This window comes from Drosophila ananassae, chromosome XL, assembly GCF_017639315.1.
Source record: "Drosophila ananassae strain 14024-0371.13 chromosome XL, ASM1763931v2, whole genome shotgun sequence".
Classification (NCBI taxonomy): domain Eukaryota; kingdom Metazoa; phylum Arthropoda; class Insecta; order Diptera; family Drosophilidae; genus Drosophila; species Drosophila ananassae.
This window is the reverse complement of record NC_057931.1, coordinates 9,084,161-9,099,175: the sequence shown is the minus strand read 5'-3', so window position 1 is coordinate 9,099,175 and position 15,015 is coordinate 9,084,161. Positions and strand designations below refer to the sequence as shown.

The window sequence follows — 15,015 nt, the reverse complement described above, 5'->3', positions numbered from 1 at the left end:
AAACATTTTTTTGGGAAAATGTTTGCTTTTCATTTTTCGGCCAGAACTTAAAAAAATGAAAAAAAATATTAAATGCAGAGTTTGTGGCGCAATTTTATGGCACAGTTGGCTCCACACTCTCTAGTTTAGATTAGGAAGGATATGGAAGTTTCTATCAAGGACTATAACGATTTCTATATCCTTTAACTGAGCACTCTCACTCCCGCCTGGAAGCCCCTGAAACCCGTGTCCTTCTGGCGGCAAAGCGTTGGCTTTAAATTTCAAGCTTGTGTCATTAATATAAGCCTATGTGTGTGTTTGTGTGTGTAAGTGTGTCCTGCTTGGTCCTGTCTGCCAGACACACACACTGTGGCACTTGGGGCGTATGTATATTATCTCCAGTGAATTATGGCCCGACCATATAGATTCCAAAACGGCTTGTCCTTACAAGAACTCCTGCCACAGACCAAGCCAGCAAAGTTGAAAGTAAAGTGGAGGAGCTGCAGCCTGGCAGCCTGGCAGCCACTGGCCCATGTCCTGCCGCTCGTCCTTCCTCTGTAGGTGTGTCTGTTAGTGTGTGTTAGTGTGTGTGTATCATCATCATCGTGTGTGGCACACATTGTTAAATGGACGATACAAAACTTCAGACACCAGTCCAGCAGCAGCACACACACTTGCACTCTTATAGACATAGACAGTGTCCTGACCAGGACACCAGGCCTGGCTCCTCATCCTTCCAACAACTCCTCGCATGCTGTTGCATCGCATTTCTCTGACAACTTCACTCCGAAATCTGATCTCTGATGTCACACGGAGAAAAAAAAGAAATCAAATCACAGTCATAATCCTTCGGAAGTAGAGGACATAACATATATGTCCTTCTTGCAGTGATTTTTGTTGCAGTGTATATATCGTATATTCAGGCTTAAATCATGCCAATCTGTGGCGCATAATCGAAAAAGGTTTAGCCACTAATTAGCCAAGTTAGGGAAGCTCTCCCTCCCTCCTTCCCTCTTAAATTCAACTTTACAATCTGTCCCAGCACCGCGTCCTTCGAAGGCGTCCTCCCTGCCAGGCAGGTCCTGGACAACATTCCGGAGAGAATTTATTGATGGCCGGACAGCATTAGCCGGAGGGGTGATGTGGCAGGGCTGTGGAAATTGAGTTATTTATGCTCTGGAATTGATTGCTGCTTGTTGTAGATGGCCGGCGCGTCCAACGTCTGGCTCAAGTCAAGCGTGTGTGAAGTCCTTTCCTTTCCATTCCCTATTTATTTTTATTTTTTCCCTCAATCCTCAATCCTCAATCATTTATTTATCGGCTTAAGCATTGTAAAATCTGATACCTCCTGCCCTCGCTCGTGTGTGTTTTTTTAAATTTATTTAATAACAATACAAGTTATTTCACAAAAAAATAAAAGAAACCAAACACGATGATGATGGCGTGGTGTCTGGTGTCAGAAATCGGATTTAATTTATTTATATTGTGTATTCGGTTTTCATTTAACATTTACATTCTCGACTATACTTGTATGTATGTATATGTATATGTGCCTGGTGGCACACTGCAATTTCGATTTAGTCCCATCAAATGGCAAATGACAACAATCTGTTTCTGCGGTTGATGCCACCCCAGGACCCAGGACCTCTCATATTGTAGCTCTCGATAGGCCCCTGGGGCCATTAATCATGTGGGCGATGCGCCTAAAAGTATGCAGCAGCCTGCAATTTAAAAACAAACACTCGCCAACAGCAACATCAATTTGCATTGCCAGACATCCAGAGGGATAGAGAGCCATTCCTTGCAACTTTTTTTTTTTCACTTTTTTATTCAGAATTAAAGTGGCCAACGTATACTTTGAATAATGCCATGGACGGCGGACAGCCCAGTGTGACCAGTCGCTAGTTTTTTTTTTTTTTTAATGTTTAAAAAGTGAAAAGAAAGGACATCGCATCTGAAATCAAGCCACATGGACGCCACAAGCCACGGATGCCACGGAGGTGGCGGGACAACCATGATGCCACAACGGGAAACCGAAAGACCAGCATCTGGATCTGCGGGCGGAGCACCCGGAGGAGGAGGAGGATCTACAGTAACAGCCATGAACATATCCGGCGGCAGCACCACCAGCATGGAGGTGACTGTCAGCACCACCACCACCACCACCATCATAGAGTCCTCGAGTGCCGCGAGTGCTACTTTGGTGGAGAACGGCAGTTCGGCGGGCTCTCCATCACCGGGCAGTGGATCCCCAGCCGCCGCCTTCCTCCAGCAGCAGCAGCATCAGCATCTGCATCATGGATCTCCGCTGCACCACCTGCAACTGCACCACCATCATCATCATCATCACACGGCGCCGCCATCCCCGCTGGCTGCTGTTCGCAGCGCCGCCTTGGCGACTGGAACGGTTGCAGGATCCGGATCGGGGTCAGGATCGGGAGCTTGCTCTGCCATGTGCTGTTCGCCGGGCGGTTCGTCGCACCACCACCAGCTGGGGCATGTGGCAGCCCACCTCAGTGGTCATCCCGGTCTGTCCCATCACCAGCTGCCCCACCCGTCACTCTACCCGCTGATGGCAGCCGCCCAACTGGGCTACGCCGGCTCCAGTGGACCCAGCTCCCTGGTGAACTCCCCCGCCCTGGGACGACGGAAGCGGTACACCAGCACCTCCTCCAACTGCTCCAGTCAGTTCAACAACAACTACGCCGGCCTGGACGTCGACTCCCTGGACGATATGCTAAGAAAGGTGAGTATTCTGTTCGATCTGGGAAGGCTATCCATATCCATTCCTGCAATCCATAAGTTATGGGAATCCCTGATTTTAAAGTGTCTTTGGGGCCAAGGCAAATGGGCTTAGACAGTGAACTCCTTGCTGGTCCTTGCCAAGGAGGAAATCAACGCTTCGCTTGTTTGGTGTTTTGGGTTGAGTCTTTAGGCTCGAATTCTGGCCCCCTTCCTTGGAAGACCCTCTAAACTTTGTGGTTTTCTTGAAGTTTCATTGTTCCGGGGTAGTGCTTCAAGGGCTTCCAGTCCAAGTCCTCCTACTCCCCCCCATTTTTTTTATGGCCACTTGCCTTTCTTTCCCCATTTCCGTGGCCTGTCTCTGTCCGTCAGGCTCGTTCTTTAGGGCTGTCTGTCTTTTTCTTCGTCTTACTGTTTGCCCTTGTCTGTTTTGGTTCTCCGGCTGTCCGTTTGTCCGTTTGTCCGCTTGTCCGTTTGTCCGTTTGTCCGTCTGTCCGCTTGTCCGTCTGTCCACTAGCTCCGCCTGTCGCAAAGCCATAAATCTTGAGCCTAGTCCCACAAACACAGCGTGTGGTCCTCCATTCGTATCCCGTTTTCAGTTCTCGTATCCTGTGCTCCTCCAGTCCTGCTCCCGAAATGTATGCAAAGCTTTTTGCTTGTTTAACATTTTTAAGCCGACTTCTCTCCCCTCCCCCCTAATATATAATATATATATATATTTGTGTGGCAGTAGGGAACTAACCCCATAAATAATATGCGACAAGTTTTGCCGGCCCGGCCCGGCCGCATGCGAACAATTTAAATTGTAATGTTCCCCCAAAACCGACAAAGAAAAGCGGCAATAGAAAATGCCAATGCAAATGTGAGTGGCAACCCTAGTTGGTCATAATACATATGTGTGTGTGGGTTTAAGTGTGTGAGGCGATAATGAACTCGACACGTGCCAAAAAGGGGGTAAAGGCGCAAAAATGCAGCGCACAGTGCGGTTGCGGTTCGGTTCGGTCTCATTCTCACCTGCTATTGTCGCATTGCGGGGGGAAATGGCAGGACTCTGCCACTGCATTGCATTTGTGGCGGCCATAATCGGAGGGAAATCGGAGGGGAAGGATGGGAATATAGGATGGGAAATTGGAAAAGTACCGAGGAGAGCGGTACCGCCCGTTCGAGGCGGAGGCGGAGGCGAAGGCGAAACAGGTCGGCGTGCATAATGGCAATTTGAGGAATGATGCCAAATATGCGGACATTTTATTGTTTACCCAACCAGCCACTGAAAACGCTCTGCATTGGCATTCAGTTTTGGGCCAGAAACGGAAAAATATATCCTTTCTGGGTGGTAGGTAGGGGGACTAGTCCACAGATCCTGTAGATAGGGATTTTTAGGCTCTTTTTTAGGGGGGGGGGTTTAGGTCTATGAAGAGTGAGGATATGGAAATATATTCACAGATCGAGTAGATAAAGGTACTTATCATTGACTAGAAAGTGAAGAAAGCTTGCTCCTTTGTAGATAGGGACATCAGGAAAGGATCCTGTAGATCTTTCTAAAATAAAGATACAAGGGATTAGAAATTGAAGAACTTTTAATCGATTGTAGATAGGGGCAGTAAGAAAATGGTCAAGTAGCTTAAGAAATCTTAAAACTAATACAGTTTGAAGAACACTGGCTCGTTTGTAGATAGGGACAGTAGAAATAGATCTAAAAGATATCTCTAAAAGAGTGACAAAAGAAAAAGAAATAGAAGGACACTTACTCGTTTGTAGATAGGGACATAAGGAATAGATCTATGAGATCTTTATTAAAGAAAGCAACAAGGAACAGGCATAGAAGAAAATTTAGTCCTTTGTAGATAGGCACATTAGAAAAAAGATACAAAAGACAAAACTACTTACCATCCAACAGAAATTAGAGAGAACTTTAACTTTGACAAATAGCGACATTACAAAACCTAGTTGAACAAAAAACTAATTGACAAAAAAGAAATTCCCTCCAATCTAATCAAAAAATGATCCCAATCAAACTTCAACTGAACGGAGCGGCATCAATTTGGTATTAACAAGGCCAGGTCATAAAAGAGCTTAAACAAAAAACCATAAAAAGAAGCCAGAAACGGCCAGAAATCATAAAAGAAAAGCTATAAGGAAGGCACAGTCGTTTCCAACACACAAAGTCAAAGAAAACTTCCAATAGGCAAAAACGAAACTTAAATCGAATCGAATAAGAACCAACACACACACACACACACACACATAGAAGACGGAAAATTTTGAAAGGACTTGGGGAGCGTGGAGAAGAAGGCGAAATCCTGTGGTCGCCGGAACAAACTTCGCCAGTTTGGAGAAACTTTCAAGTGAATCGAGACACGAAAGATTGCCAAAGATTCCACAGAGTTCTGGTTATGACTAGAAAACCAGAAACAATCGACAGGACAATGCACTTTCCGAATAGAAACTTTCCGAGGTCCTTTGGCAAGTTCAATAGGTGGAGTTTATTGAAGAAAAAATTCTTAATAATATTACGTCTAAACAAATACATTTCTAAATTATAATTCTTGCCAAAGACTACAAAAACACACACCCTCCGCGAGGGACGAGTAGACGAGGTGTGGGTTTTAATATGTCCTGGTTTTTGGCTTCCTCTTTGGGGTCATGTGCTCCAGGACCTATGTGCTCCTGCCACTGGCTGGGGCCAAAATAAGGAACAGGGGCGTGTAGAGGGCCCAAAGTGCTCGTTAGCCAACATGAAATGCCTGCGTGGCAACAAATAAGCTTGCCCTCATGTCCTGGCTTCCTCCTGCTTCCTTCCATCGTCCTGTATGTGTGTGTGCGTGTGAAATAATGTTTTTATAAGTCACCTTTATGTAATGACAATGGGGAATCATTAAATGTCTATTTGAGCATTTTTTATTTAGCCATCTCCCTCGCTCGCCCACTTCCTCATTGTCCGTCGGAGTCCTTGTCCCAAAAGGAAGTCCTTTTTGGGGCGATGCTCTCCTGTTCTTTGTAATTATGCGCCATGCGAGCGGAAAAGTATGCTACGCTTTTTGATTGAAAGGATAAACCAAAGAAAAAAGGATAAATAAAGAAAATTGAGAGGGTCTGGATGCGTTTTGTTGTCTCAAAAATGTATCTACCCAGTCTCATATGGGAGATATCCCCAAATCGTTAGTCTAGAACTAACACAAGGTCATAAAATAGCCAAGAAAGAAGGGTTGCCACTCAGCTAGCTCCAAAAAAAAAAACAGAAAAACAGTGCGTGTCCATCAGGGATTTCCCTTCAATTAGGATTAATACTCAAGATACCAGAGCAAAAGCAAAAAAAAAAACCCCGAAAAAGAAAAACGAGTTGGGAAAAACGAAAACAACGGAAAAATTCAACCCAAGAGCAGACCCAGATCCAGATCCAGACCCAGACCCCACTCTAACTAGGGTAATGTGTTACATGTGTGTCCTTTTTACGCTGGGGGATGGGTCTTCGCCCGGAGACTGGACAATCCTTTTTTTTCTCCCCTCCAGGAATGGAACACAATTGAGGCATTATTAGTAAAGTAGTTTTACATACCAAGAGCCAAGAAAACAAAAATAAATTCAGAATGGAATTCTGGTCAGAAGTCAAACCCTTTTTTTTCCCTTGACTTTGATGAGGAGCTCCCTAGCTCCTCTGTTGTTGTAAAATATTTGTGTTTTTCTTTCGGTTTAAATTGCTTAAAAGTACAATTTATCACAATTGCCAATTGGATGACCTCTCAGCCTGCCCTCTGCTCCTCTTGACCGACTTGTTTTGGACACAACCTACGACCGTTTTTCCTTCTCGGTTCTCGCTTTTCACTTTTCCACCTCACCTCCATCAGCTGTCAAAATGACTTTTCTTTCTCTGGGCCCCCCATCTCACTGTTTATTTTTGGAGATTGGGTCATTGCAATTTATTTCGATTTTTTTGTTATTTTGTTTTTTTTTGTTTTTCTGTTTCTGTGGTCGATAATTTGTTGAAAAGTTTTGTATTTGTGTGTTTGTTTATTTATTCGCTTTCCAGGGTTGATTTGTTGTCCCAGTTATCGTTGTTTGTTTATTGCGCTGAGTTGCAATGAATAATCTATCGATGATGGGCATAGATAGTTTGCAGGTCATCGATAAATTTCATTTCTTATCTTGCAAGCTTTTTATTTGAATTATAGATTTAATGGCAGAGACTTTTAAGCAGAAATTTCAATAAATCTTTATAATTAGAGAGTTTTAACTATTCCTGCGATAGGTTTCGATAGTTATCGATTATTTTAGTGTTTATCCAGGGTTGATTTGCTGTGCTAGTTATCGTTTTTTTTTTATTACAAATCTATATCTATATCTATCTATCTATATCTATCATCTTTCTATTGTGGCCTTATTTCTCCGATATTTATCGATTATTTCATCAAAACCATTACCTAATCTTATATTTATCGACCTATTATCGTTTATTTCAAATGTAAGCTCTATTGAAGTCCTTTCCTGTTTATGAAATTATTATTTTGAGCAACAAAGCGTCCTTTGTTCGCTTTGTCAGCTCCTTGTTTGTGAATTTAAAATGGGATTTTGCAAAAAGCACCGCCAGGCATACTCCATTATGCAACACCTGCTGCTAACCCGATAACCGATAACAATGTTTTTTTCACGACACTGTGTGTGTGGCAGCACTTTGGCGCAATATGCAAATTTAATATGATTTTAATTTGGCCAAGCGACACGACGGCGAACCACCCACCCACTCACCTCCCACTTTCCAGTCTCAGTCGCAGTCTCCGGCTCTGGATATTATATATTTTTTTTTTCTATTTTCCTTAGAGGGTTAACAAAATGACGTCAACATGTCGTCAACGTCATTGTCATCGTCAAACTATTCAAAAAGGAGCTACAAAACTGGCAGCACTGCCAGGACTGCCAGCATTCAGGACTCTCAGGTTGTCCTTTTGTGCGACTCCCTCGCCTCCAGCGATGGTACATTCATGTTCACGTGTAGATTTTATTAAACATATGAATTCATTATGTAAATGCTGAGTTCCTGAAGCCGAAAGAAAGCCAGGAAAATTGTATGGAAATCATGCAGCACCTCCTCATCATCCTTTATTCTTCGTCCTGCGAACATTGTGCATTCTATATAGTTGGGCAGCGGTGGGTTAATGGGTTATGTGCCGTGATTTTCGAACGAAACTCCAACTCCACCACTTTCATTCGCAATTCCTTAAAAAAAAAAAATAAAAAAAAAGCAACTTGAACACTTCGCAGCCTTTGTTGATTTTTGTATAAAGCGCAAATTGATTTGCCATTGGGAATGGAAAATGGAAAATGGGAAAATGGTGAATGGAAAATGTGAAAATGTAAAGGACCAGGTCAAAGGCAGCAGAAAGGACTCATAAATGGAAGGACTCGTTATGGTTAAGATGCAACTATGGTATGAGTAATGGGCTTCAAGAATACCCTAGAAATGTCTTACAAATTGTGATTAATCATTAGCAGGATTTTTCTTTTAATTATTTTAAAATAAGTAATCGATATGTTATCGGTAAAATCGATAAAAATCTCCATCAATCCCCTTCCTTACCCTATAAACCATCTACTGATATGAAAAAAGCATCTTTATATCGTTGCTTTTATTTTTTATTGAACTTTAATTGGAATTTCCCGTCCTTTTTTGTATCCTTGCAGGTGAGTCTTTTGCTTCGATGAATCTGATAAACGAAAAGAGATGGAAATTCATAAATTTTGTAAGGTAAAAAGATCAATATTTTATCGAATTCCTACTCTGTTCTAACATGTCCTTGTCCATCTGGAGAATGGCGCGGGCGATGAACTGGCGATGGAAATGGACATCGGTGAAGAGGCCCGGGTGTCGGGGATTGTTGCAACTTCGAAACCCGCTCACCATCCCGCACACTTCTTCATCAATCAAGAGGGGACTCCCCGAATCGCCGTGACAGATTCCCTCCTTTTCCGTAGAAACGGCACACGACACACCTGCCGGTAGTTGTGGGAACTTCGATCGACACTGGTTCTGATTATCGATATCGATATGAATCGATTTCAATGGTTCCGATAGGTTTAAAACATTCCAGCCCACAAGCAGGACTTCGGTGCCATTCTTGTCCAAGGGCAGTGGCTTGGAGCACAAGGACATATAGCTAATGAATCGATTATATTGTATGGGAGTCTTGACTCTCAGAACGGTAATATCGTTGCGTAACGTTAGGGATGAGAAGTTCGGATGCCGATGTATCGCAGCCACCGATAGCCCCTTGTTCTTGTCCGATAACTTGTTCTGCCCGGCGATTATCGTTAGTTTTTCCGGCTTTACTTTTCCGGGAAAACAGTGGGCGACTGTCAGAACATAGCGGGCTGTAAAGAGTGTCCCGACTGCCAAGAAATTCTCATCGTGGATCTGTACAACATATCCGTAGTCTTGACGCATAACCGGCTCACCTCCTATCAAGGAATGGATTTTTTCGGGCAATACGAGTAGAATAAAAGGCAGAAGTAGCTTTACTTTGAGGGTCATCGGGTTGGTTTGTAGACTGAGACTGGAAATCAAGAGACACTCTAAGACTCTGACTTAAAATCCAAGGTGTGAAAATTATAATTTCCTCGGATCATGTCCATAAAAAACTCCATATGCCATGGCATTTATATATATACCCCCTTTTCTGTCAACCTCAAATCTCATTTGGCGCAAAAGAACCCCCCTTTTTTTTGCTTTTTTCCACACCCACACCCATGCCCTTTGTTATTGTTGTTCGCACACAATTAACACTCGAAATGTTTAACAGGCTTATCGAAGAGCTCAAGTGGCAGGCACTCTGGCAGAGGCAGAGGCAGGGGGTGGATGGCATGGCATGGGTGGCATGGAGGTGATTGCAAGTTGGTCATGCGTGGCCACATTCCCACATCCGCCCACGCTCTGGATGGCAAACAAAGCAACAACATGCCACTTAATTTCATTTCTTTTCATTTGAACCACTGCAATCCAAGTACAGTGTAGCCTAAGGATAATGGAATATAATATATTTTTTTAGTCTTACTCACTAGTCTTTTTAGTCCTTTTCTGTGGAAATACGTTGCTTAACTTATTTGAAAAAATATTTTGGAAATCTCCAGTCCAAAACCACTGTGCCTCCAGACTCCGGTTGTCATAAAGCGGCGTGAATGTAATCAAGGCGGCTATTATTCTTAGATTTGAAGCGCAAATGAAAACGCCCTGAAAGTCTGAAGTCTCCGCTCTTTTGGCTGTCGTCCTCCTTAGCCTCCTTGGGTTCAATACAAACAATGCCCCACGTATGTGGCATATGCGTGTTTTCCTCCAAAAAAAAAACAAAAAAAAACAAAGAGGCAAACGCGTTGTGGCACACAAAAGCCTCATTGTTTGGCTGGCTGCCGAAATGCTGTCAAAGGAGCTGGAACAGGACCAGAAACAGGACCAGAAAAATCACGAGGACCAAGACTGGAGGCTGGTGGTGGAGGAGAGCCAAGAGAAATGGGGCCTGAAGAAAGGCGAAAGTCCTGGAGGGGGGGACTCATTCACATACATAAGTGCTGTGCTTAAACATGCCAGTTTATTGCGTGCGAAGGCATTTCCTACAGCCGTTTTAAGTAACTTTTTGGTCTTCATTTCAGTGTTTACCCCCTCTTCCAATCACCACTGTTCTTTTCTCCACTCTCTTCTCATCAGTCTTCAATCCTTCGATTTTTAAATAGTTTTTTTTTGCTTTCACCCTTCCTAAACTTATATCTCAATTCTCCACTTTCTTCTATCCAGTCTCCACTCTCTTCTATCTTGTCTCCAATTTTTAAGGTTAAATTTAGAATATGATAAATACGGTTTAAGTAACATTCTGATCGAATTTCTCCAATTTCTTCGCTCTTTTCTTAAGTCTCCACTCTCTTTCCAGTCTCCATTTAATAAACTTGGTGTTCTTTCAATATCTACACTTAACTGTATGTTCTACAGTAAAAACTGTCTACTCTCCACTGTCTTCTCTCCACTCTCCACTGTCTTCTCTCCATTCACTTTGCCATTACGTATACGTAATTTTTTGTATTCCATCGAGTACCTTGATTTGTCATGAAAAGAGCACAAAGAAAACCGCACAGCCCAAAATTATGCAACAGTTAATCAGAAAAAGTGCAGCCCCAGGATTGCCAACACCTCGCATATCCTCTCTTTATCGCTTTTTATCTCTTTTTTTTTTATTTTTTGTCTTATTTTTTTAAATCGATAATGGCTGCGTCACTTGAAAATGACGATGCCAGGCTGTCTGCGAATTTTTGAGTGTTTTGCGGCCTTGCTGCTGCTGCTGCTGCTTTTCCCCCCCAACTCTCTTTCCACTCTCTTTTTCTTTTTTGTGTTTCCTCCCAATTTTTTTTGTTGGCCATCTTTGGTCCGACTTTTGGCTTTTGCGGAGGAAAATTTAAATTGGGAAATGAGGAAAGTGTGGAGGCGGCAGCGGAAAGACCTCGGCTTTCCATTGCCAAACAAACGCATTGTAATTTTTCACATAGGCCATGACTGGACTCGGCTATACATCGGGTATATGGGTTCTGTGTTTCATTATTTTTCTGGAAAATAATATCACATTTTTGTACAGAAAGGACTAAGAAATAATTCGAAATGGAATATGAAATTATGCTTTTCACTAAAAAACTTGATATTATGGAAAGGGTATTCTTCTAGTTGCATCACTCCTTTTTTTTTTTTTAATTTTTTTGTGGACTTTGTGCCACAGAGTCTGCCACTGCCACTGCAGCAGCTTTTGTTGCCACTGCAGTTTGGTGTTTTTTTTTTTTTTTTTTTGTGGTTCAGTCTACGCGTCACTGCCACAAAAGCCACTCGAAACATGTTTGCCTCGTGTTCCCTCTCTCTCTTTGGCCACACTGGCCGTCTCTTTCGGCAAACAGAATTATTGAACCGCGTCGACCGAAACTGTTTCGAAGCTGGTCAGTTTACTCCTGTTTTTTGTGCCACTTTCGCCCCGTCCTGTAGTAAAGAAATTAAATTGCAGTCCCTGCCCATTTGGTCTATGGCGTTAACAGTAACGATGGCCCGATAAGCGATAAACGATAAACGATAAACGATAACCGTATCCGATCCCATTATATCGAGGGTTTTCGGCGGCCTACAGAGCATAATTGGGAGTGAATAGAGATTCAAAAGCGCGTAATGGACAACCTCTCATCCAACATTTTTAATAATATTTATCTTTTTTCGCCATGAAACCCCCTGAAAAGAGGGATTTCCCCCATAGGGCCCACAAAAGTGGCTATATCTTCCCCAATTCTGATCAGATTCTCTAGCGGAATACCTTAAACGATTTCTGGATCGATTCCCCATCGATCTGCATCAAAATCCTGACACGAAATATTTTTTCAATTTTTTCTCAATTTTTCCCCATGGAACCCCTTCAAAAGTGGGTTTTCCCCCATAGGGCCCACAAAAATGGCTATATCTTCCCCAATTCTGATCAGATTCTCTAGCGGAATACCTTAAACGATTTCTGGATCGATTCCCCATCGATCTGCATCAAAATCCTGACACGAAATATTTTTTCAATTTTTTCTCAATTTTTCCCCATGGAACCCCTTCAAAAGTGGGTTTTCCCCCATAGGGCCCACAAAAATGGCTATATCTTCCCCAATTCTGATCCGATTCTATAGCGAAATACCTTAAACGATTTCTGGATCGATTCCCCATCGATCTGCATCAAAATCCTGACACGAAATATTTTTTCCATTTTTTCTCCATTTTTCCCCATGGAACCCCTTCAAAAGTGGGTTTTCCCCCATAGGGCCCACAAAAGTGGCTATATCTTCCCCAATTCTGATCAGATTCTCTAGCGGAATACCTTAAACGATTTCTGGATCGATTCCCCATCGATCTGCATCAAAATCCTGACACGAAATATTTTTTCAATTTTTTCTCAATTTTTCCCCATGGAACCCCTTCAAAAGTGGGTTTTCCCCCAAGGGTCCCACAGAGATGGCTATATCTTTTCCAATTCTGATCCGATTCTCGAGCGGAATACCTTAATCGATTTCTGGATCGATTCCCCGCCATTCTGCGTCAAAATCCTGACACGAAATGTTTTTTCAATTTTTTCTCCATTTTTCCCCATGTGGGTGGGATAGATGGCTATATCTTCTCCAATTCTGGTCCGATTCTCGAGAGAAATACCTCCAATTGTATTGGAAAAAGGTATAATTTGTTGAAACTTTCCTAAATATCGTGTCAAGTTTTTCGAAAACATGAGTATATTTTAAAAAAGTTTAATTGAATTCCTGGAAACTTCGATAACTACTCATTGTCGGATTTTCGCTTGCCTAACTCCGGCCCCGAGCGATTTTAGCAAAATGAGCAACTAACTGACGGCATCTGTTCCCAGTCCCATTCCCATTCCCATTCCCATTCCGGGAATCAACACAGCAGAGCCCCGACTCTGGCAATCTTTGAAGAATTTCTCCGGCTTTTGGCTCGGCATACGGAGCAGGAAAGTACGGCGTACAGATTGCTGTTGCCGTAGACCGAATTTTTGTTTTCCTCCTCAACTTTTGACTGCTCAAGCAGCAAATCATATTGCTTGGCAGGCGTTGTCCCGTCCCGTGGAAACTTTGTCAACAATGTTGAATAATTAAAATGCTCCCTCGGCATCGAGTCTGTGTGCAAAGAGCAAAGCGGGCCGGCCGGGCTTCAAATTCGGCACTGTCACCAAAAATGCCATTCACATTCGTTGCCTACTTTTGGGCGGGGGCAGTGTATATAATACCCGGTACTCCTAGTAACTTTTTAAGAAGTATTAGAACTATATGGCATAGTTTCCAGATATCATATTGTGTAATAATATAAAGGAAAAATATATTTTTCAGTGTACTTTGTTGTGAGCTGACAGTTTTTGGAAAAGGCAGGGACTAGCCTGGGTCCTGAGCCTGCTGGCAGGGCTCATCAGCAATTCTCAATTGCTATTATAATATTTTTTGCCTTTGTTGTTGCTCTCTCTCTTGCTCTACTCTATGTATGTGTGTGTGTGTGTGTGTTTTATGCTTTTGTGTTAGTGAACCTGGTAAACACCTGATACAATGCTAAAAGGGCCAAGAGTCATTGCTCATACTCTGCCTTTGTGGAGCACTGAGAACTTCAGTCGCTTAATGCCAAGTCCCCGTGCAGCGACGAAGTTTCTCGGGCTAAAAATTCATCAACTTTGTTGCATAATATTTCAATAAAAAGGAAAGAGACGGGACTAGAAATGGAGAAAGAGATAGGAAGATAGATGGAGACTGTTGGTGTCATAAAATTAAAGCATACTTTGCAGCGTTGACAGACGGGAGCCGAAATGAGTTGCAAGCTCGTCGAATAGTGCACTGGGGAGTGGTCTCCCTCCGTCCGTACCCTGAAAAGTGTGCTATAGAAAACATATTGTGGAATTTGTCAACATTCCTGAGGCCCAGACCACCCCCCCTCGTCCTTTTTCGCCATCATTTTCCCCCTGAGCTCTTGCTCCGTCCCGTCAACAAATTGGCTTGTAAATTAAATGAAGCATACTTTTGAGCTCTGCCCGGCCCTAATAGAATTTTCCATTTGCATTATAAAGCAGTGCAGGGGATCACAACCCAACCCATAGCGAATAGGGGCGATTTTTGATTAGGAAAATTTCGTATATACCTCCGGAGCTCCCTCCTCCGTTTTTGTCGCGACTGTACTTTGTCCTTTGTGGGCAGGTCTTTGCAATATGGGCCATGGGCCTCCATGGCATATGCCCTGCACTGCTCTGTGTATAATTTTGTATAATTTTAATCCAATTAAACTTAATTAACTTGTGTGCAGTCGGCCATTTTTTCACCCACTCATGGGCCTCTGGCATCCGGGAGTTGTAATTATTACCACTTACGGCTAAATACTCAAGTTTCCGGCAAACAATTTTCTTTCTTTTTTTTTTTTGTGATGGTTTTGTTTGCCTTTTGGCCAAGAAAGTTAAACGAATGTACGTGTGTGTTATGGTTGTGTATATTTATGTATAAAATATATATATATCTATAAACATATTGCCACAAAAATTCAACGTATCATGCAACCTCTGCTGCGCCAGCCCCCCCCCAAACCAACCAACAAAAGTGAAAAGTTTTATCCCAAAAATACCACCAGACTGGGATAAAGTTTTGGCTTTAATACCTTCCTTTTTTTTCACCTTTTGCCACGTCCTGCCGCGGCCGTTGGTGTTTGGCTTTTGGTGGTTTTTTTTCTTTTTTTGGTTGCCCACTTTTAGGCGCATCATATTTATGTTTTTA

The 15,015-nt window shown here is 42.8% G+C and overlaps 2 protein-coding genes across 12 annotated transcripts in view; one reads left to right on the top strand and one right to left on the bottom strand.

Moving 5' to 3' along the window:
- LOC6504725 (uncharacterized protein CG43867) overlaps positions 1-15,015 on the top strand; it is a 104,379-nt gene that overhangs the window by 24,803 nt on the left and 64,561 nt on the right. The window contains exon 2 of one of the 11 annotated variants that reach the window (XM_044717050.1): positions 1,814-2,725. The exons of 7 other annotated variants lie outside the window; for them this stretch is intronic. In XM_044717050.1, the coding sequence (XP_044572985.1) occupies positions 1,949-2,725 (777 nt within the window). In that variant the 5' untranslated portion in view covers positions 1,814-1,948. Of the gene's footprint in view, positions 1-1,444; positions 2,726-15,015 lie in introns of those variants that run through there. 3 more of the 11 variants (XM_001966288.4, XM_014904304.3, XM_032453211.2) reach the window with 3 other exon arrangements.
- On the bottom strand, positions 8,202-9,326 carry LOC116655375 (chymotrypsin-2). The gene is made up of 2 exons (XM_032453216.2): positions 8,494-9,326; positions 8,202-8,420 (listed from the first exon to the last, which is right to left on the bottom strand). The coding sequence occupies exons 1-2, from the start codon at positions 9,242-9,244 to the stop codon at positions 8,350-8,352; spliced, it is 822 nt and encodes a 273-aa protein (XP_032309107.1). The 5' UTR covers positions 9,245-9,326; the 3' UTR covers positions 8,202-8,349.